Consider the following 21997-nt stretch of genomic DNA (forward strand, 5'->3'; position numbering starts at 1 on the left):
ACCTAGCATGCTAACCGTGCACTTTCTGATCACTGAACAATAAAACTCTTTATAATTAGACGCAGACTGCGCACAGAGGACATATTTTCACTTCAAGAGCTGTTTATACAACGTATATCTGTACTGGGGCAACACAATTTAAAAAAATATGTACTGGGGCGATACGGGGGAGCTTTTAACCTTTTTGAAACAGATCTAACAACTAACATGCTAACTGTGCACTTTCTGATTAGACGCAGATAGCATGCAACGGACATATTTTGACCTCAAGAGCTGATGACACAAATATCTGTACGGGAAAAAATATACGCGGGATTTTTAACCTTTTTGAAACTAATCTAACAACAACTAGCATGCTAACTGTGCACTTCCTGATCACTATGGACAATGAAACTTCTTATAATTAGAAGCAGAGAGCGAACAGCGGACATATTTTGACCTCAAGAGCTGCTTATACAATATATCTGTACTGGGGCGATACGGGTGGGAGCTTTTAAACTTTTTGAAACTAATCAGACAACTAGCATGCTAACTGCACACTTACTGATGACGATGGACAATGAAATGCTTTATAATTAGACGCAGAGAGCACGCAACGGACATATTTTGACCTCAAGAGCTGCTGATACAATACATCTGTACCGGAAAAAAATGGGGGGCAGGGATTTTAACCTTTTAGAAACTAATCTAACAACAACTAGCATGCTAATTGTGCACTTCCTGATCATGATGTACAATGAAACGTCTTATAATTGGAAGCAGAGAGCACGCAGCGAACATATTTTGACCTCAAGTTTGTACTGGAGCGATACCATTTTTTATTAGATACGTGGAAAAAATGGGTTGCAGGAATTTTAACCTTTTTAAAATAAATCTAACAACAACTAGGATGCTAACCGCTTACTTTCTGATCATTAGACAATAAAACACTTTATAATTAGATGCAGAGAGACATATTTTGACCTCAAAAGCTGCTTATACAATTCATCTCTACTGGGGCGATATGGGGGGAGCTTTTAACCTTTTGGAAACTAATCTAACAACTAACATGCTAACTGTGCACTTCCTGATCATGATGGACAATGAAATGCTTTATAATTAGATGCAGACAGCATGCAAAGGACATATTTTGGCCTCAAGAGCTGCTGATACAATACATCTGTTCGGGAAAAAAATATACGTGGAAAAAATGGGGGGCAGGCACCTTTTTGAAACTAATCTAACAACAACTAGCATACTAACTACGCACTTCCTGATCATGATGGACAATGAAAAGTCTTATAATTGGAAGCAGAGAGCGCGCAGTGGACATATATTTTGACCTCAAATCTGTACTGGGGTGATACGATTTTTTACTAGATACGTGGAAAAAATGGGGTGCAGGGATTTTAACCTTTTTGAAACAAATTATCAACTGTTGCAAGTATTCCTAGTGAACTTTATTGCAGATAACAGTGGAGTGGAGTACTAGTATTCGCCAAGAACACATTCCATTACCTTCCTACTCATGAAAAGCCCCCATAGTTACATTTTCCCTCATGCTTCCCTTGAGCGGAGATAACATCTGGGTGAAGACATATGGAGGCCAGTGGCAGTTTTGGATCCGTGCTGTTGGGGAGGCAGATAAGACCTGTTTTACGTTTGCGTATGGGGGGGGTTGTACAAAGAGTGTGGGACCCGCGGGCACACCTGTCGCGTACCCCGGAGAGCGCGGGCTGCCAGGTGCGTGTGGGTCTTTTGTGCGTACGTGATTTGGAACGCCGCGAAGGCCAGCGGCGGTGAGCATGTGGCGGCGTTATCGCGGCGCAATAACACGAAGATGCAGAGATTTGTGAAATGTGAGCGGCCGCGAGGTTCGGCGGAGTAAGGTGGGCGAAGAAATGCGGAGCGGTTAAAGGTTTTTTGACAGGAGAAATGTTGTGCTTTCTTGTGGGTCTTTAATGTTTTTGGACACATTTGCAGCAATGTTTTATATTTTTGAAATTATAATCATGAATATGTGTGGAGATAGTGTTCTACGTTAGCACCTGGATTTCAGTTTTGCTAAGACAGCTTGGATTTTGTGCCAGCTTTACTCTCTCAGCTGGTACATGCTGAAAGAGCAGAGCATCTATTGCAGGGGTGTCCAAACTTTTTTCATCAAGGGCCACATATCTAAACACAGATGAAGCAGAGAGCTGATCGAGGGCTGTAGACTGGTGCTCAGTACAGTGAATAATTAAAATATGTGCACGTTTAACACGTTACAATGAGCCATCAGTTTTTAATCATGCTAAGATCCTTAAAACCACACACCAAATATTACATATTACCTTTATCAAGGTAGATTTTCAAAAAACTTGCAGTAAAACTTTATTTTTTAATTGATGCAAGGTCATTTGGACCAATTCACCTGGAAGCCTGAGGGCCAAGAAAAAATTGTCTGAGGGCCGCATTTGGCCCCCGGGCCATAGTTTGGACATACCTGATCTATTGGCAATGTAATTCTACCAGGTTAATGTGTAGGGATGTAACAATACATTCATCCCTCGCTGTATTCACCTTTCGCAGTCTTGCTGTTTCACAGATTTTCTTAGAATTTGCATACTTTTTTTTTGTTACAGTGTATGAGCACGTATTGTGTTCCTCCCCCTGCGTCCTGATTGGATAAGGGATTGTAGATCATTGTCAGTCAATCTCCTCTGTGCCGTGTCTCCTGTACAGTGCAAAATGCGTCCAGTTTGCCAAATTTACATAAATATTTGATCTCTAGTAGTGTGATTCTGAAGTGCAGTGTGATGGGGCAATTGTCGCGCTTACAGTGAGGTGCGGAGGTCTGTGTTGGTCCTTTCTCCTGCGGTCACCTCCGAGCCTGTCCCGACACTGAGTCCTGGTTCAGGTCTGGTTTACTCCTGTTTTAGTGCTAGTTCAGTCCTGGTTTAGTCCTCCCCTTCAGTCCTGGAATCAGTCTTAGATAAGTCCTGGTTTAGTCTTGAAGTGAGTTTAGTGAAGCCATGTCGTCAAACTCAAGTGCCTGTCTGGGTCCCTTTTGTGGAACAACACAACAGTAAACAAAACGTATAGATGGATGTAGACGAAGACAGACATTCTGTGTTGGCAACGATTCCAGAGATTGAGGATTTAAAACCAGAACAAAGAGAATGTTTGGTGAATTTTTTCAAGAGGAAAGACGTTATTGTCCTTCTTCGTACAGGTTTTTGGCACATTACATACATCACAACCAAACAGCAGTGATTGGTTAAAGAAAAAAAGTACCCACCTACTGCCGAGTGAACAAATCCTAATGCTGTGAGATCAGACGGTTTCCACAAAGTGAAACCGGCTGAAGAATCAGGTTATGTGTTTTGAGCTTTTACAGAAGAAAATGTCATTACTGTCATTGACACTCATTATGTTACCACTTACTCTAAAAAAATCTGAATGTTGTGATTCCATCTGCATAATTAAAACACTTGTATTTAACAAACGCACAAATAGTTTAATGAAACATAGTGAACATCTCTGTGCAACTTTTCTAGTGGGGAGTCTGTTGCCTTTTTTTCTCAGTGCATCTCAAATGTATTCAGTATTTTGAAATTATTATGACTATTAAATTACACACTACACATTGTGGAAACTATATTTTAATAAAAGGTCGTCTAAGCTGACAGGCAGAACTATATTCTGTATAAAACCTATTACGCTGGTCAAATTTTCTCATTTAAATCCAATATTTTAGTCAATAAATTAGTATTAGTCCAGATATCTGCAGCTGTAACTTTTCCCTGACTCTCCCTTGTTGCTTGTGAGGAACACAACTCCGGGTCACTATTAACAAAAGAAAGCAGCAGAGACTATAAATCACAAACAGAGCCATTAGCTGCGAGTGCGGGGTAACCGAAGAGCGCTTTCCCGCTGACATCACCAGAGGTCAAAGGTTAAACACACTAACAGGTGCTGGGACGGACCAGGTCTCCATATGTTTTCATGCACACTTTTATAGATATGGGAAACTTAACTATAACTCGAGAAGAGTGGAGGAATCGGATTGAAATCGCAGTTTGAATGGCCCTGGGTGCAATTACTTTTGGTCCTGTAATGTCGTCTGCAGAGACCAAAAAATAAAATATACCTGCATGGGGTCATACAATGTGTAAAATCTGCTAGACCTTTACTTAAAGCTGCACTATGTAACTTTTCTGGTAACATGTTCAGTATTATTCCTTAAGATTAGGATGACCAAATGTACATTTTTCCCTGGACATGTCTGTATTTTGCGTCCTGTCCTGGGCGTCTGTTTTTTTTTTTTTAAGTGATGCAAATGTCTGGGTTTTCGTTACCGTTCATTGGGGGCATTAAACTGAGCGTCTCTCGTAGCGTCTGTGACTCAGTAGGAGCGAGACACAAACAGTCGGTCAGTCTGCAACATGCCGAAACGTGAATGCGCATTTAACAATGACTTGTACAAGAAATTCTCCATTTCCCATCCTGGTCGGGATAAGTGGGAGGCCATGTGCACAGGTTGCGAAGTGAGAGAACAGTGGTCCCTTGTTAATCGCCGGGGTTACGTTTGAAAAATAAACCACGATAGGTGAAATCCACGAAGTAGTTAACTTATTGCTGCTGTCGTCCTTATGTTATTTTCCTCCTTCTTTGTGTAACGAACTGAAGATTCATTTATTCCGTAATGGAGCCTACAGCGCAGAGTCCTGCACGGGTCCAATTTTGGAGACCCCCAGTACAACACCACACCTATATCAAATTTTTTGCGCTGCATACGCCACAGACTGAACTAAGACTAAACCAGGACTAAACCAGGACTAACCTAGGACTGATTCCAGGACTGAAGAGGAGGACTAATCCAGGACTGAACTAGGACAAAACAGGAGTAAACCAGAACTAAACCAGAACTGAAACAGGACTCACTGTCGGGACGGGCTCGGAGGTGACCGCAGGAGAAAGGACCGATGGAAAGCTCCGCACCACACGGAGGTAAATGCGGCAATTGCCCGATCGCGCTTTGCGGACAAACTGCTCGGTGTTCTCTCTCTTAAGTCCAAGATTAGTCCTGGTTTAGACCTGGTTTAGTCCTGACCCACCCTTGTGTAAAAAAATAAAAATAAAAATCCGGAAACGGCGAGACTGCGAAAGGTGAACCGCGATATAGCGAGAGACAACTGTATCTCAATGTTGCGGCCCCACCTCCCACCCCCGGTAAGGTGTCCGGGTTTTCACAAATGGAAATATGTTCACCCTACTTAAGAGAGAATGATCTTTATACAGTATGTTTTTACATTTCAGAGATATGGACCTGTTTTTTCAGGCAAAAAGTGACCATGACAATAATACTGTTTGAGATGTGCTGAAAATCCTGTGGGGTTTATTTTTTTAACAAACAAAAATAAAAAAAAATAATTCAGGTTTTTCAGCACAAATCTATATCAAAATCACTACATTTAAACTTTTATAAGACCTGAAACTGCGTAAAATACTTAAATTTTTTAACATAAGTACATTTTTAAACAGGCACTTAAATATTGTTACATAAATTAGATTTTTTTTTCATGTGATACTTTTACTTTTACTTGAGTATTTTTTGTTTTGCTTTGGTATCTTCTCATTTATTCAAGTAACAAAACTGCGTACTTCCTTCACCACTGGTAATTTCCACCGCATCTAACAACATTGGGACTAGGCCAGGTTTATTTTTGGTGAACTAAATCATGACCAAAATAGGACTTCACATCACGCTGGAGCGCTGTTTAAACAGGACTAAACCAGATTAAAACAGGATTAGGGTGAGGGCTACATTATTCACCGCGTTTACATGCACAGGCAACTCCAAGTACGCTCTTGGCTAGATTTTTGTATCACTTCTCCAGAGAACAAGTTGAACCGCTCTTGTCCCGGTTTACACGCAGGTCAAAGAAACAAAAACAGGTTTAAAAGAGTCCAAGAGACGTTCAGGTGCAGCTTGTGATAAAACTTTACAGCTATAAATACATGTTTAAACTGCTATTTAAAAAAAACAAAAACAAAAAAAGAATAGCACATCATTTACTCAAAAATACTCATTAATAACAGAAGAATTCATTTGCAAAAACAGATATAAGCGATTTTAAAAAGTGATCTTAGACTTACAATTTTCTCTTTGTATAGAGACGTTTTCAAAAGGTAAATGTATTTTACTGAAATCTAAATATTATTCCAACTATCCTTGATAAAATCCGCCGTACATTATTGTCACTTGCAACAAAAAGATAAACACTTTTTTGCCAATTTTTCAAAACTGAGATATTTGTTTTGCGCAATTGAGTGTTAAAGTTGCATTGTGAAAGTCTGTCAAATGCTTTTCTCCGTGGAAATGTTATTGCTTTGTCTGGAATGTTTCACAGTATGGCATTAAACTTTTCTAATTTCATTTCATGGAGCCCAAACGCGGTCAAGTTACAGGTCAGATCAGTGGAGAGGCGACCCCGCTCACAGTCAGGATGCCTCTTTTTCTAGGTATTTTTAAGCTGTAATTGAACAAATGTAAGGTAGAGCTGTTTAATGTCATACGGCGAAACATTCCAGGAAGAGCAATGACATCTCCATAGAAACAAGCAGTTTACAAAACCTCCACTAGAAAAGTTACGCAATGTGCCTCTAAGTAACAATTTACAAATGTGATCAGAAAGTCTTATTACTCATTTATTCATGTACATTTAAATACAAAATGTTACGGAAATCACAAAATGAATCATCTACAAACAATTTACAAATGTTTATTCATCATTAACTACTCCTGCATTAATAATTACAATTGTTAGTAAATGATACAAATGATTTCTAGGTTACATGTTACTAAAAAAATACTATTATACATATAACCACACCAACCGCAAATACAGATGAGCTAAGTGTCATTTGATTTCTACAGTAGATTTTACTTTCGCTTTAGTGTCATGGGTCAAAACAATGACTCAACATGTGGTAGTTCGCAGTGAAGGGGCCATAGTTTGTCTAACACGAGTACCAAACATATGTCTAATATTTGCCAGGGTGTTTCTTGTGTAGCTGAATGCCTCTTCTACTCCATAATGATCAGACTGTGTAATTCTGAGCGTTCAAATGAGACAGAGCCTTTCACTTCACTGTAGGATAATGGCACTCCAGGCTAAATTGTGATTGTGATTGTATAATGTAGCTACTATTTCTAATTCTGCCATTTTCTGATCTGTTTTAATGGTTTTTCCTCATCAAAAACACACCTGGAGTTGTGTTTTGTTTCATTCACGCATGTTTAACGCACAAACCCTGCAGATTTAAGCTTATTTATGTCATATTTAGTTCTTTACTCTCAAACAGAAAACTCTCTGTTCCAACTCCATACCATAGATCTATTAAAACATTTGGATAGGGTATTGCTACCTCAGAGGTGTCTTGAGTTGGTGTGACTAGCAACTAACTCAAAAAAATAAAAAAATAAAGCCCAGAAAGGATTTTTCCCATTGACCAAAATCTAATCACAAACTGCTCGTGTTCGGCTGACAGGGCATCTACAGTTTTCAAAAAGGTTATTTTTAGATCATAAACTTTTTCTCTGCTCAAAATCTTTTAGTTGTGGTGCCTTTCGTTTAGATGGTGACGCCGTTTTTGGGGCTTAAAAATGCAAAAATCTGAAATCACCAAGTGGAGTGGAAAAGCTGAATAGGCTCCACTGTAGTGTTTCCATCTACACTGCCCAAGATGCAAAACTCTGGTCAGATCTGCTCATATCACATACATACAGTACACAGAAACAAACATGTCGGATCATTTCCATGCGTCTGGCAGCTCTAATAAACTGACAGGAGGCTCCCAACAAATGTACAGAATCTACAGAGATGCTATTAGTGACGAGAGAAGGATCTGCAGTCACCTCTGTCAAATTCTGGATGCACCAGTTCGTCGCAGGCGAGTCAGACGACTATGGACTGGAGAACCAGTTGATGGTGGGACAACTTTGTGGAAGGAGGAGCTGATGAAAATACATGCCGTGAAAACTTCCATATGTCCAAAGATGCCCGTGTTGCTTTAAGTACAAACAAACCCAATCGAATTCCACACACTTTTACATGTCACCAGATTTCCTCCCGAAAACACTCGCCTCACAATCTCACGGATCTCTACTAAAAGGTAAAAGGTAATGTAAAAACCACCGCGTCATGACATCACAAGGGGGATCCGAGCATTTTGAGCTCTGGAGATGTTGGCAAACTATAATAATAACGCAGGTAAAGTGTCTAAAAGCTCACAAGAGTCAACTTTACACAATATAAGACCTTTAAAATATGCACTGTGACCGAAACTTGATTGAAAACAGCGCTGCAAGTCTAATCGCAATCAATATTTGTCAAAAGCAATTGCAACTTATTTTCTTTTTTTTCTTTCTAATCCTTCAAACTCTATCCTGGCATTCAACGGATTTAAAAATGAAGTACATTCTTGTTGTTTTCTTGGCTTCTTACGCTATTACCAAATAATGTGGTCGGGGGATATAAAATAGAACAGAACACGATCAAGTTACAGAATTGTCATATTTTTGAAGAGTGGTGAAAGGCGTTGTGGTTTGGGGCCTCGGAGAACTGCGACCAACGTAACGGGGGGGGGGGGGGGGGGGACCGTCAGCACTTTGAAACAATAGCGTGTATAAAACCCCATCGGAGTGAAATTAGATCTAGCACTAAGAACGCAAGGCTGTGGTCGCTGTAGCTTTCCTCTGATTGTGTCACACCAGTTTAGGCATGGTTACACTGCACGAACGAATTGAGGATGGCAGCGCGAGTTTGAGTTACAAGTGTGTTTACGTTGTGTTGTAAGAGCTAAAACACTACAAAATAAGGAAGAACTGTGTCCAAAGAGTTTAAAAGAGTATTATTTACATGCATGGAAGTTAATACGGCGGTACGGTGGTTGAACGGTTGGGGGCCCGGGTCGTTCCGTGCGGAGTTTGCGTTGCTTGACCGGCCGGTGTCTTCTTTATTCTGTTCAAATCCAGAAGGGAATTGAACCGGAACACAGAGCGTGAAAAAAGGACATCCAAACTTGAGACCAGAGCTGCTAATTTGTACCAAATCTAACTTCTTTTACCTGAAATAAGTACTAGGGATGTAACAGTAACAGAAATATTGTGATATCGTATTATCAAAGTTCTCAAAATAATATCGTGGGCCATCACAATATATCGAATTACAAGTCTCTTTGCTTAAATTAAGAGTTATGGTGCAGCAATAGCTAAAAAAAGACAAAACAGAACTACATAGACCATGATCCTTTGCACCATTTCAGTGTAGACTACAAGAAGAAATAACACTTCTAAGTTTATAACAGTTCTAAGGATTAAATCTTGTCAAGGTATTTTAGAGGAAAAAGTAGCATATTAAGTTTTGTTCACCTCCACAAAATGTCGCAATAAATGCACCATGAGATGCATATTGTGAAAATATCGTACGAGAGATTTGGTTATTGATTTGGTATTGTTACATTCTTAATTGTGAGCTTTCCCATGATATCGCAATAAATATCGTACAGTGAGTTTCATATCTTGACGATTTTCTATTGTGAGACTTGGATATTGTTACACCCCTAATAAGGACTGTTGATGATTCTTTAAAAATCCCCTCTAGTTTTCAGTCCTTTTTTATGTTTAAGCAGGCATGTTTCTGACGCAAACAGCATGCATCTTTCTGATTGGTTAATCCGCCTGTCAATCACATCTTCCAAAATCATAGAGACAGGATACAGCTGCAGATTCACTGTCTTTGTAAAGTTTTTTCAAAGCGTGTAACTCTTGGCTTACCTGATTCATCAGCCGGTTTAACTTCTTGGAAACCATCTGATCTCGCAGCATTAGGATTTGTTTGCTGGACAGTAGGCAGGTACTTTTTTTATTTAACCAATCGCTGCTATTTGTAATGCACCAAATCCCGTAGAAAGAAGGGCAATAATGTCTTTCCCCTTGATAAATTCACCAAACATTCTCTTTGTTCCAGCTTTAAATCCTCAATCTCGGGAATCGTTGACAACACTGAATGTCTGTCTTCGTCTACATCCATCTCGACCGCTTTGTTTACTGTTGCGCTGTCTACAACTTCCGGGGTTTTTTGCAAACCTTCTAGTGTATTCTGATTCCTGACCTAGTCGCTGGAGAGAAATTGAAATGAAATTGAGCGGAGTCACAAGGTGGTACCAGCCTGGCTACTAGTTTGGTGCTTTGATTCTTGATTCTGTAAAACCCACTTGCTGTTTTTCAGTCCTTTTTCATATATAAGCAGTGGTGTTTCTGATGCAAACAGATGCATCCCTCTGATAGGTTGATTCACTTGTCAATCACACCCTCTGAAACCAGGGAGACAGGAAACAGCTCCAAAATCCACTTGTCTTTGTCAAGTTTTTCAAAGTGCTTGTGACACCCCCTGCTTTGGCTTGGTTGCTAATAATAAAAATAGCGAAACAAGTGCGTAATTAAGGAAAATTGTTACTCACACAGCCCATTCATGACTAACATTTGAGTCAGTATAGTCACATTTTTTTGTGTTTTGGTCATTTTTAACAGTGCTTCAAAGTATTTTACGGAAACAAATGACAATTTATGCGTCTCTTTACTGTTGGCAGGGATCAAATTGGTTGAAAATAGCGGCACCTGGGACAAGTCTTGTATAAAACTTGGACAAATCTGTTGGGACATTGGACACAGGGCTCAAAACTGGGACTGTCACGGGTAAATAAATAGGAACGTCTGGTCACCCTAAAGAGTTTGCATGTTGTGGGTTTTCTCACACAACATTGCACTTTGCACTTTGGTTTCAACCCAAAACATGTACAATAGGTCAAAGTAGTCCTGATCAAGACTAGAAACAGCATCATGGAGAAGGGTTGTGGTGCTCACTGCTCCTGAGGAAATGGGTCAAATGCAGAGAGCAAATTTCCCGAACATGTGTGTACCTTCCCTTAAAATTATTTGGTTAAATCATAATTATTAATAGAAAAAAAGTTAAAATAAATGGGAAAACTTTGAACATAAATGCTGACATAGTTCATTTGCGTTTCATTTCAGTTACAAAAACACGTGTTCGTACTGTGAGCTTGCCCATCCACAGGCCTGATCTGTAACATGACCTGATGGATTCACTCATGTCCAGTGTTGGGAAGGTGACTTTTAAAATGTATTCCCCTACAGATTACAGATTACATACCCCAAAATGTAGTTTGTAACTTAATCCATTAAGGTACTTCAAGTGAGTAACGTAATCTGAATACTTTGGATTACTTGATTTGCTGTAGAGAAGCAAAGACGAGGAAATCTTCACATAAGAAGTTTTGTCTGATAATAGACAATAAAAAGGCCAGACTTTACTGAACCATATTAAAAATATTATTGATAGAAGAGGAGGAGACATGGTCCACGCAGCATGATTTAGTCCTGTTAAATCCTGGTTTAGACCTGGTTTAGACCTGGTTTAGACCTGGCTTTAGACCTGGTTTAGACCTGGTTTAGACCTGGTTTAGACCTGGTTTAGACCTGGTTTAGACCTGGATTAGACCTGGTTTAGACCTGGTTTAGACCTGGTTTAGACCTGGTTTAGACCTGGCTTTAGACCTGGTTTAGACCTGGTTTAGACCTGGTTTAGACCTGGTTAGACCTTAGACCTGGTTTAGACCTGGTTTTAGACCTGGCTTCAGACCTGGTTTAGACCTGGACCTTTAGACCTGGTTTAGACCTGGTTTAGACCTGGTTTAGACCTGGTTTAGACCTGGACCTTTAGACCTGGTTTAGACCTGGTTTTAGACCTGGTTTAGACCTGGTTTAGACCTGGTTTAGACCTGGCTTTAGACCTGGTTTAGACCTGGTTTAGACCTGGTTTAGACCTGGCTTTAGACCTGGTTTAGACCTGGTTTTAGACCTGGCTTTTAGACCTGGCTTTAGACCTGGTTTAGACCTGGTTTAGACCTGGCTTTAGACCTGGCTTTAGACCTGGTTTAGACCTGGTTTAGACCTGGTTTAGACCTGGCTTAGACCTGGTTTAGACCTGTTTAGCTTTTAGACCTGGTTTAGACCTGGTTTAGACCTGGCTTTAGACCTGGTTTAGACCTGGTTTAGACCTGGTTTAGACCTGGCTTTAGACCTGGTTTAGACCTGGTTTTAGACCTCGTTTAGTGTCCGGCAATGAGTGGAATTACGAAAAAAAGAAAAAAAAAGGGATATAGCCCAAAATGTAAAAACAAGAAAATACCACTGTGTAATCCACTTATTTAAACAAAGTAACTGTAACCGAATACAGTTACTCATAATTTGTACTCTGATTACGTAACTCTGGTACATGTAATCTGTTACTCCCCAACACTACTCATATCACGCTTTGTACCCATTTTAACATCGATGAAACTGATTCCTTGTGTGTTTTCTCTTGCAGCCTGCCACTGTAACCTTCACGCCCGCCGCTGTCGCTTTAACATGGAGCTGTACAAACTGTCGGGACGCCGCAGCGGAGGAGTCTGCCTCAACTGTCGCCACAACACGGCCGGACGCCACTGCCACTACTGCAAAGAGGGATACTACAGAGACATGACCAAGTCCATCTCCCACAGACGAGCGTGTAAAGGTACTTGGAACTTGTTCATTGTTCTTCTGAATATGTCACTATCGTCATGTTGGAACACTGACCAAGTCCGTAGTCACTGCCGAGTAAAATATGATACAGCACAGGTGTCAAACATACGGCCCGGGGGCCAGATCCGGCCCTCCAAGACCTTTAATCTGGCCCTCGGCTGATTTTCTACTAAAATATTATATTTTCTATTAAAATCTTGTTAATTTTCTGCGGTGTTTATCACAGCAGCGTCTCCAGCGTCTCTGTACGTGGCCCCTCCCACCAGAGCAGCACAAATGAAGACTTGTCTCTTTCCAAATGCTCTTAAAGGACGATCATTTTGACTGTTGACCGTGACACCCTCATCAGAAAAATGTCAAAAACGAGAAAAGTGGAGCCGAGTGCAGGATTGTTCAAGAAAAATTGACTTATTCCTATTTACATACAAGTTCATGTTAAACTTTGTGTTGAAATTGCATTTTTCTTAAAGTTTCAGGTTGTTCATAATATTATAATATTTTGTAAAAGAAAGAGTTCATCAATTAAAAAAGATTTCTGTAATTGATTTGTGTTTCTCTGCACAAATATTTGAATTTATTTTTATTTTTGGGGTTTATATGCCGTGAGTTTTTTGATCCGGCCCCTTTGGGATCAAAGTAGGTTGGATACGGCCCCCGGAACCAAAATGAGTTTGACACCCCTGTGATACAGTATCGAGGTTTTATATGACAATAATAGGTCTATCAGGATTGTCTCTTTACATTTTTAAATCCTGCATGTATAACCCGGATTTTCTGACCACTCAAACCTCAAATGCAGGAAAAAAATTAATTATTCTTGCATAAATCAATCAATCAAAATACAACTGTTATGACATGGTTAAAAGATAAAAACATTTAAAGCACCAATATTACGCTATGTTCTAGGGATGTAACAATAACCGAAATATCGTGATATCGTATCGTCAAAAGTCTCACAATACATCGAATTACAAGTTCCTTTACTTAAATGCATGGTTTTAAAGTAGCAACAGCTTACAGCATAAGGAACTACATATCCCATGATTCATTTCAGTGCAGACAACATGAAGAAATATGTTTTTTACTTGAATTCTTGGGATTTTGACGGAAATAATTCACACCAAAATCTTGTCATGGTATTTTAAAAGCAAAAAAGTGTCCTATCTACAATTATATTAGCCTCTGCAAAATATCGCAATATCGTGAGATGCATATCGTGATAATATCGTACAGAGAGATTTGGATATCGTTGCATTCCTACTATTTTCTGATCTGTTATAAAGTTGTTTCTTCATCAAAAACAGACCTGGAGTTGTGTTTTGTTTCATTCACAAATGTTTAACACATAAATCCTTCAAATCTGAGTTCTTCTCTCAAACTAAAAACACCTTGTTCCACCTTGTGATGTCATGTGGTGATACAGGAAGTGCTCCACTGTGTTTTTAAACTCCTTCACTAGAACCTTCTCTAGAATCTAATATCCATCCATCCATTTTCTTCCGCTTATCCGGGGCTGGGTGGCGGGGGCAGCTGTCTAAGCAGGGACTCCCAGACTTCCCTCACCCCAGACACTTCCTCCAGCTCCTCCGGGGGGTATTCCGAGGCATTCCCAGGCCAGCCTAGAGACATAGTCGCTCCAGAGTGACCTGGGTTTTCCGCGGGGCCTCCTTACGGTGGGACCTGCCCAGAACACCACCCAAGGAAGGCGTCCAGGAGGCATCCGCAACAAATGCCCGAACCACCTCAACTGGCTCCTCTCGACATGGAGGAGCAGCGACTCTACTCCGAGCTCCGGGAGGAATCTATTTTCAGACCTGGAATTGCTCATCTCTATTGATCTAAAAGTAAAAGGAGCTGTTACAGTCAAGCCAAAAATTATTCATACCCCTGTTCACAAACCAACTGCAAAGACCTGCTGTTTTTCATCTGTTCAGTTGCTTAAAACAGCTCTTCCCAATGAATCAGGGTCATTAGGAAGTTTTAGAACAACTTGTGCTGTTTGGAATGGTATAGAACTTTGGATTTTTCCATAGACTCTGATTGTTTACAAAGGGTATGAATAATTTTAGACATGTCACAAAGCTGAGAAATATTTTTTTCCACAATGATGCCTTTTTTACATCATCTTGTTATCTCCTGGGAGGCGCCTGTGTCATTTCCAATCAAGAAAAAACTTACTGGTTGAATAAAAGTAACTTTAAGTCAAAATTTGTCAGGGGTATGAATAATTTTGGGCTTGACTGTACCTTGAAAACTACGGGTTCATGACATCACAAGGTGGAAGAGAGAATTTTGAGCTTTTGAGATGTAAACAGACTAATAATAAAGTGTGAGTCAAACACGTGTGAATGAAACAAAACACAACTCCAGGTCTGTTTTTAAGGAGGTAACAACATTCTAACCTGGCTCCAAGCTCACAAGAATTAGTTTTGCTTAATTTAGGGCCTTTAATACATACAGCCTCAGATCTCAACCAGGACTAGGTCTAAACCAGGTCCAAACCATAGTAGAATTACAGCATAAATATCATTGCGTAATATACGGTGTGGTCAAAACATGCTGACTCATCATTTCTATGGGCAGACTTTGCAGATGTTGAACTAGGATTTGTACCAGCTTCAAAACCTCAAATGGCCCTGATCCACCCAAACACTCATTAACTCTGGAGTAAATACGTATTATTTTTTAAGACACGTTTTTGCTTGTTTATGTGTTCGGATTACGAGATTAACCTTAATTTGAGGGACCGCAATTAGCAAATTACAAAGGCTGCTATTATTTAGGTCGTAATATGTTCAACAAACAAAATATTCTGTCACCATGGAGACTTATTCTGCCTAAAAGCTGCTAACCCTGTAGTTTAGAGCTCCGCAAACGTGTTCGGAAATGCACGGCGTTCTTGCATTGGTGTTGTTCTACGTGGATGTCTATTAATGGACATTTTAGTAGTTCCCATGGTGACGCAATGCACACATCAGCGAACACAGGTTAAAAAAGTGTTAAAGGTGCACTGTGTAACTTTTAGGTTTGGGCTCAGTCACCTGCTTGTTTCTATGGATGTGTCATTACTTTGTCTGGAATGTTCCACAGTGTGACATTAAACAGCTCTACCTTACGTTTATTCAGTTACAGGTGGTTTTATAGCTCAAAAATACAGAGAAAAACAAACAAACGTGACTGTGAGCGGTGTTGCCTCTCCACAGATCTGACCTGTAACTTGGTCTGGTTCATGAAGATATCATATAATGCCACACTGTGAAACAATCTGTGATCATTCGTTCATTCGTTTTTCAATATAAAACCAAAAATAAGAAAACTAAAAAAACAACAGTTTTCTTCACTATTTGTCTCCAAAACCAAAATGAAAAAACGGATAACGATTCGTTTTTTCAGTTTTCGATTTTGTGGTTAAATGAAGAATGGAAAAAACGGATAACGGCCGTTTCCCGTTTACGTGACTTCCGTGACTGCGATGCCAAACTTTTGCAGCGGGTACGGACTGAACCAGGACTGATCCAGGTCCGAGACCAGACCGGGACCAGACCGAGACCAGAGCGGGACCAGACCAGGACCAGAGCGGGACCAGACCAGGACCAGAGCGGGACTGGGGCGGACTCCAAGCTTTGACTCTGAGCCTCCACGGGGTCCAAGCCTCAGCTTCGAGCTCCGGCCCTGCCGTGGGCTCTGAGCCTCCGATCTGGTCTCGGTCTTGTCTCGGTCTTGTCTCTGTCTCAGACCCGCTCTGGTCCCGGTCTGGTCCCAGTCTCAGTAGCGCCCTGGTCCCGGTCTGGTCCCGGACCTGGTCCATTTGAACCAAAAGCTCTTAGTTCGGTTCATTTTCGTTGGTGTGAAAGCGTCAGTCGGATGTTTTGCTCCACCTCGGAACCAGCCGTGGTTCTTGAGTGTGGAGGACTGGAGCAGCTCGTCCAGACCTGGAGTTCACAGAACATTCTCACTTTCCTCACACGGAACCAGCGCGGAGACGATGACATGGAACCACTCGGACACTGGTCTCGGTCTCAGTTCCGCTCTGGTCCCGGTCTGGTCCCGGTGTGGTCCCGGACCTGGATCAGTCCTAGTTCAGTCCGTACGCGGTGCAAAAGTTCAGCATCACAGTCACGAGAGTCACATAAACGGGAAACGGCCGTTATCCTTTTTTTCCTTTCTTCATTTAAACACAAAATCGAAAACTGAAAAAATGAATCATTATCTGTTTTTTTCATTTTGGTTTTGGAGACAAATAACGAAGAAAACTGTTGTTTTTTTGTTTTCTTATTTTTGGTTTTATATTGAAAAACGAATGAACGAATGATACACGGATTTGAAACATTCCAGACAAAGCAATAACATCTCCGTGAAGAAGAGCACTTGTTTGACAGTTTTAAAATCAAGGAAAATACTAAATGGATTTAAGCAACACATTATCAGGAGCGGTCCGTGTACTATTTGTTCTTTTGAATCGCAATTAAAAATGAAAAACAATAAAACAGTTATTTCATTATTCCATTTTAGTGTAAAAAAAAAAAGACCCCTATTTCCAATACTTAATTTAAAGTTAATTTAAAGTTTATTTCAAATAACACCACTCAAAAAACAGTCATCGTGCCTATTTCAATTTGGATATTTTATTCTCTCTGGTTTATTTGCTTCGGAAGTTCTGCTGTTCTGTGAGTGATGGTGATGGTCCGTCTGCCCCAGGGCAACTGTGGCTACAATAGAAGCTTTACCATCACCAAGTCTGGAGTGAATGAATAAATGCTCTGTAAAGCGTCTTTGAGTGTCCAAAAAAACGCTGTATAAAACTGATGCATTATTATTATTATCAGAAGACCTTCCTTGCAATTTTGTGGACAAACATGTCGTCTTCTTTTATAGCGACACATTTACTTTTGCGTCATTGTTGAACTCCGTAAGTCTCCATGAAGAAAGTTACACAAAGCACATTTAAGACCGTTGTTTTTCACAGGTTTTCTTCTTGCTTTACATTGTGCGTCCTGATTCAGAGTTGTGTGTGGAGCGTTCACTTGTGATAGAATTTCCAATGCAAAGCTCTTGGACAAACCCAGGCTGAATAATGGAGCGTTGAGAGTGGAGTGGGCTGCACTTCTGAGCCTTGTTGAAGCTGTTAGCGGGACGATGTTATACGCTAAATTACACAAATTGTCTTTTGTGTGAACGTTTTGCCAATGTATTATCATAAAGCCTCTAATGAAAACTGAAAACTTCAAGTGGTCACCAGGTACTTTTACATCCAGTTTATCAGTTCTGCTTAGTGCTTTTCAACATATTTAAAAGGTGCATTGTTTAACTTTTCTGATGGAGGCTCCATCAAATGCTTTTCTGCATGGAGATGTTATTGCTTTGTCTGGAATGTTTCACAGTACAGTATTACACCTTTCTATCTTCATGGAAACCAAACCAAACCAAGTTACAGGTCAGATCTGTGGAGAGGTGACCCTGCTCACAGTGAGAATGTCTGTTTTTCTAGGTATTTTTGAGAGATAAAATCACCTGTAATTGAATAAATGTAAGGTAGACATATGGACCTATTGTGACAAATCAACTTTTAAGTAGTTGTTTCCCCTTTTCATTTCCCCTCTTTTCAGTATTATTTAGAGCAGCGGTTTTCAACAGGTGAGGTGTGCCATCCCTGGGGGGCGCTAAAGTGCCACTGGGGAAGTGCAGCACATGTGGACTAAGCCAGAACTGATCCCAGGACTGAACCAGGATCACTAAACTAGGACTAAACTCGAACTAAAACAGGACTAAACCAGGACTAAACCAGAACTGAAGACTGTCGGGTGACCACAGGCGAAAGGACCGGCACAGAGCTCTGCGCTCCATGGAGCTAAGCGCAGCCTTTGCTCGATCACACTTTGCGGACACCCAGCTCCATGGCTCAGGGCTCTCCCTCTCTGTCTCTCAAGTCCAAGATTAGTCCTGGTTTAGTCCTGGTGACCTACTGATGTTCAGTGATGTTAAAAATCACCTCAATCAGGCTTGCATGCTGTTGCAAAAAATGTTTATGAATGCACTTAAAAAAGAAAAAACAACAACATATATATATGTAAAAATGCTGTATTAAAAAAAATATATATTACCAGTTGTTACTGAAACTCATCATTGCAGGAACACAAAAGATGCATTTACTTCAAAGGCCTGTGTGGGGTAGGGCAGGAGGATGGGATTTTGGGCAAGGGAGGGGCATGGCTGTCTTTATCTACAGGCTCACATTCACCCACTTTGAAAACCTCTGATATAGAGTGATTCATGCATGTTTGAGTCATCTTTATTCTCCTGTATTCAAGAGGTCATTGCTTTATCAAAACCTCAAACCTCCATTTTCACATCCTCTCCAGTTCTCCAATTTTGTTGTATTCATCGGTGATACTCGTAGGATTCAGCAGTGGTAATAATTCATTAGTTTGCAGCTTTCCACAGGTAAAAGATGCAGATAGGTATACACGACTCTTTGTTGTGATGATGTTTACGGCGACGTCAGCTCCCATTGGACACCACCAATTTCTCGTGCGTAAATCAGCAGACATGTTTTTTTATTAAGTCAATTTAGATTAATATTACGATTTAAAATGTGCAAATTAAGGAAAATTGTCACAGATTATAACTAAGAAACAGACAAAGACACAAGCCCATTTTTTACTAGTAATAACAGATTTGTTGATGACGACAATAGACAATAACGGCCTTATATTTTCTAAATTTTGTTCACATTTTGATCTCCGATAATGACAATAAGGTTCTCTTTATTGTCCTTGCAGAGAAGTGAGAACCCAGATCTTGAGCTAGTCTGGATCTGGACTACCTCAGCGACCCGGACGACCTGGGAGTCAGCCACCAATTTAATCACAATTCATTTCAGTCTTTATAGAGGTATTAACAGATAATTAAAGCAGTTTGTCACTTTATTACTGTAATTGGTTAAATCCACTTGTGAAAGTCAGAAACAAAGTCTATTTTCTCCTCTAAAGGTCACGTTTTATACAAAATTCACTTGCTAATGTTGTCCCCTCATCAAAAACATTCCTGGAGTTGAATTTTGTTTCATTCACGCTTGTTTCATCAACCCATTAATCCAAGAGTCGTCTTCTCTGAGCACTCAAAAATACTCATGTTTGCATAATTTTACCCATTACTTTGTGGTCCAGATACAAATCCACTTGTACTGCTCAGTTTTTAAGTTCATAAATCATCACCGGACTTTTTCTGGGGTCACACTGTGTTCACAACAAACACATGGCTCTATTAGCGCGGCATTCACTGCAGATTCTTGGACATGCATGGCTGACATCTAAAACCTCTTCAGGCATGTTTATGATGAGGGAACAATGTTATAACATGGGAGAAAGCTCCAAAAAGTCGTATGTATCCTTTTGGGGTCTAGGCAGGGGCCGCGCTAGGGTGGACTTGAGGGGGCTCTAGCCTTCCCCTAGAATGACCATTGCACCCCCATTGCCCCGCCAAAGATTTTAGGGTTAGGTTAGGTTGCTTTATTCATACCCGTAGGTAAATTTGTTTTGCAGATTTGAGAAGCTGGTCCCACATTTCACATTTCATTCATCCACATTATGTACAAAAAAACACGTCTAAAAACACAACTACAAAATAGTGTTACAGTTCTTCAGTGCAGAATGGCTTTGTTCCATAAACAATTAATTAAATTCATCCATCACACTTGGCTAAGATCACAATAAATATTAAATATATTTAAAAAACACACGATTTTTCCAAGACAACAAACTAAAATCAATAGATAAATAGATTTATTCATAAGTACGATAGCAGCTGGAATGAAGCTCCTTTTAAAACGATTTGTTCTAGATCTTGGGACTAAAGCCACGTCCACACTAGTACATATTCGAGTTGATTTCGTTGTGGATGCAGTGTTCGTCCACACTAATCTGATGGAAAATGACTCCAGAGGCGTAACGATCTGGTGCCGCCAGTTCCCACGAATTCATTTGAGTACAAATCTGATCCGGCATTGTGTCGACGCCTGAAAACGTTGATATGCTGACGTAGGAGCTCTAGTTGTCGTCGTTATTGGACCACATCAACCCAAAACATGCTACATTTCTCCATGAACAGTTTATAGTTAAGGTCAGTTAAATACAATCAGTTCAATTATCGTGTGTCCTTAGGCAAGACACTTCACAAACATTCCCTAGTATGAAAGTGGTGTGTGTGTGTGAGTGAGGGTGGTGGTCGGAGGGATCGATAGCGCCGATTGGCATGGCAGTTGCGCTTCTATCAGTGTGCCCCAGGGCAGCTGTGGCTACAATAGTATCTTACCATCACTAGGGTATAGAGTGAATGAATAATGCTGAATGAATAATGCTGAATAATGCTCTGTAAAGTGTCTTTGGGGACAGAAAATGTCTGTGAAAATGCTATATAAATAAAGACTTACTTACTTACATCACTGTGACTTGCGCCTTCCTGATTCGCTGGGTTTGTGACGCTATTGCAGAAAACAGTTTAAACAAACCATAGACAAACAGGAAACAGCGGAGCTAGAACTACTCGCGCAGAACAGACTCACCATCAGCAGAACACCCCTCTGTCACAGAAAGAACACTCAGAGTCGTGTCCTTTAGTCCGACAGAAGCTGAACCGCATCAGCGCACAATAGTGAGCTGTGGTTTTAAGTTTAGTTTCTGTAAAAATTAAACACATATGCTCAAAGCTGTGTGGATAGGGAAGATTTGCAGACACAGAATCGACGTGTCTGGAGGCAAATCGTTTCCGATACGGTGATACAGTGATTCGTTTCAGCGTAAACATTACCTAAGAGCTTCTGACCAACGGAAAGCAGCTGAAAATCTGACTTGAGTGGATGGTGTACATCTTTTAAAATACTCTGGGACATCCTTTGTAACTGTCCTGAGTGTTAATTTAGAGATTTTTGCTCAATTTTCTTAAGATAGTCAATCTAAAGTGTCTAAAATGGGATTACAATAAAGAAAGAATAGAATATTATGTGTTATAAATCACTGCAGGGGACTAACTTGTTCAAAACAGTGAAGCAAACACGGTACTGGCACTGAACTTGGCACCCCCTAAGCTCCAACCAAAAGTGTCTGGTGCCGCCCCGGAGTCTATGCACCAAACTTTATCAGTCAGCCATTGCTTCATAGCATCATTTCCGGGTTTTCACACTTATTCATTTTAGCAGACTTTTTGAGAGATTGGAGGAAAGAGGTGGAACTTAGATGGCAATAAAAGTAAAGCAGATTTCCTCTTGGCTAAGCGAATTATTTCCTGTCCAAGAGCAGCACTCTGCAATGGTCGGCCCGTTTAATAATTACGCCCATTTCAACGAGGTTATTCCATTTCGATTCGCGAGCCGGCTCAGCAGGTGTTGCA

General features: G+C 40.4%; 1 protein-coding gene across 1 annotated transcript in view; it reads left to right on the forward strand.

Moving 5' to 3' along the window:
- Positions 1–21997, forward strand: part of LOC110154944 (netrin-1-like) — a 125852-nt gene that overhangs the window by 64985 nt on the left and 38870 nt on the right. The window contains exon 3 of the mRNA XM_020918991.2: positions 12417–12605. Coding sequence (XP_020774650.2) covers positions 12417–12605 — 189 coding nt within the window. The remainder of the gene's footprint in view (positions 1–12416; positions 12606–21997) is intronic.

Source organism: Boleophthalmus pectinirostris, unplaced genomic scaffold (genome assembly GCF_026225935.1).
Source record: "Boleophthalmus pectinirostris isolate CB_2022bp ecotype Guang Dong unplaced genomic scaffold, ASM2622593v1 HiC_scaffold_17, whole genome shotgun sequence".
NCBI lineage: Eukaryota > Metazoa > Chordata > Actinopteri > Gobiiformes > Gobiidae > Boleophthalmus > Boleophthalmus pectinirostris.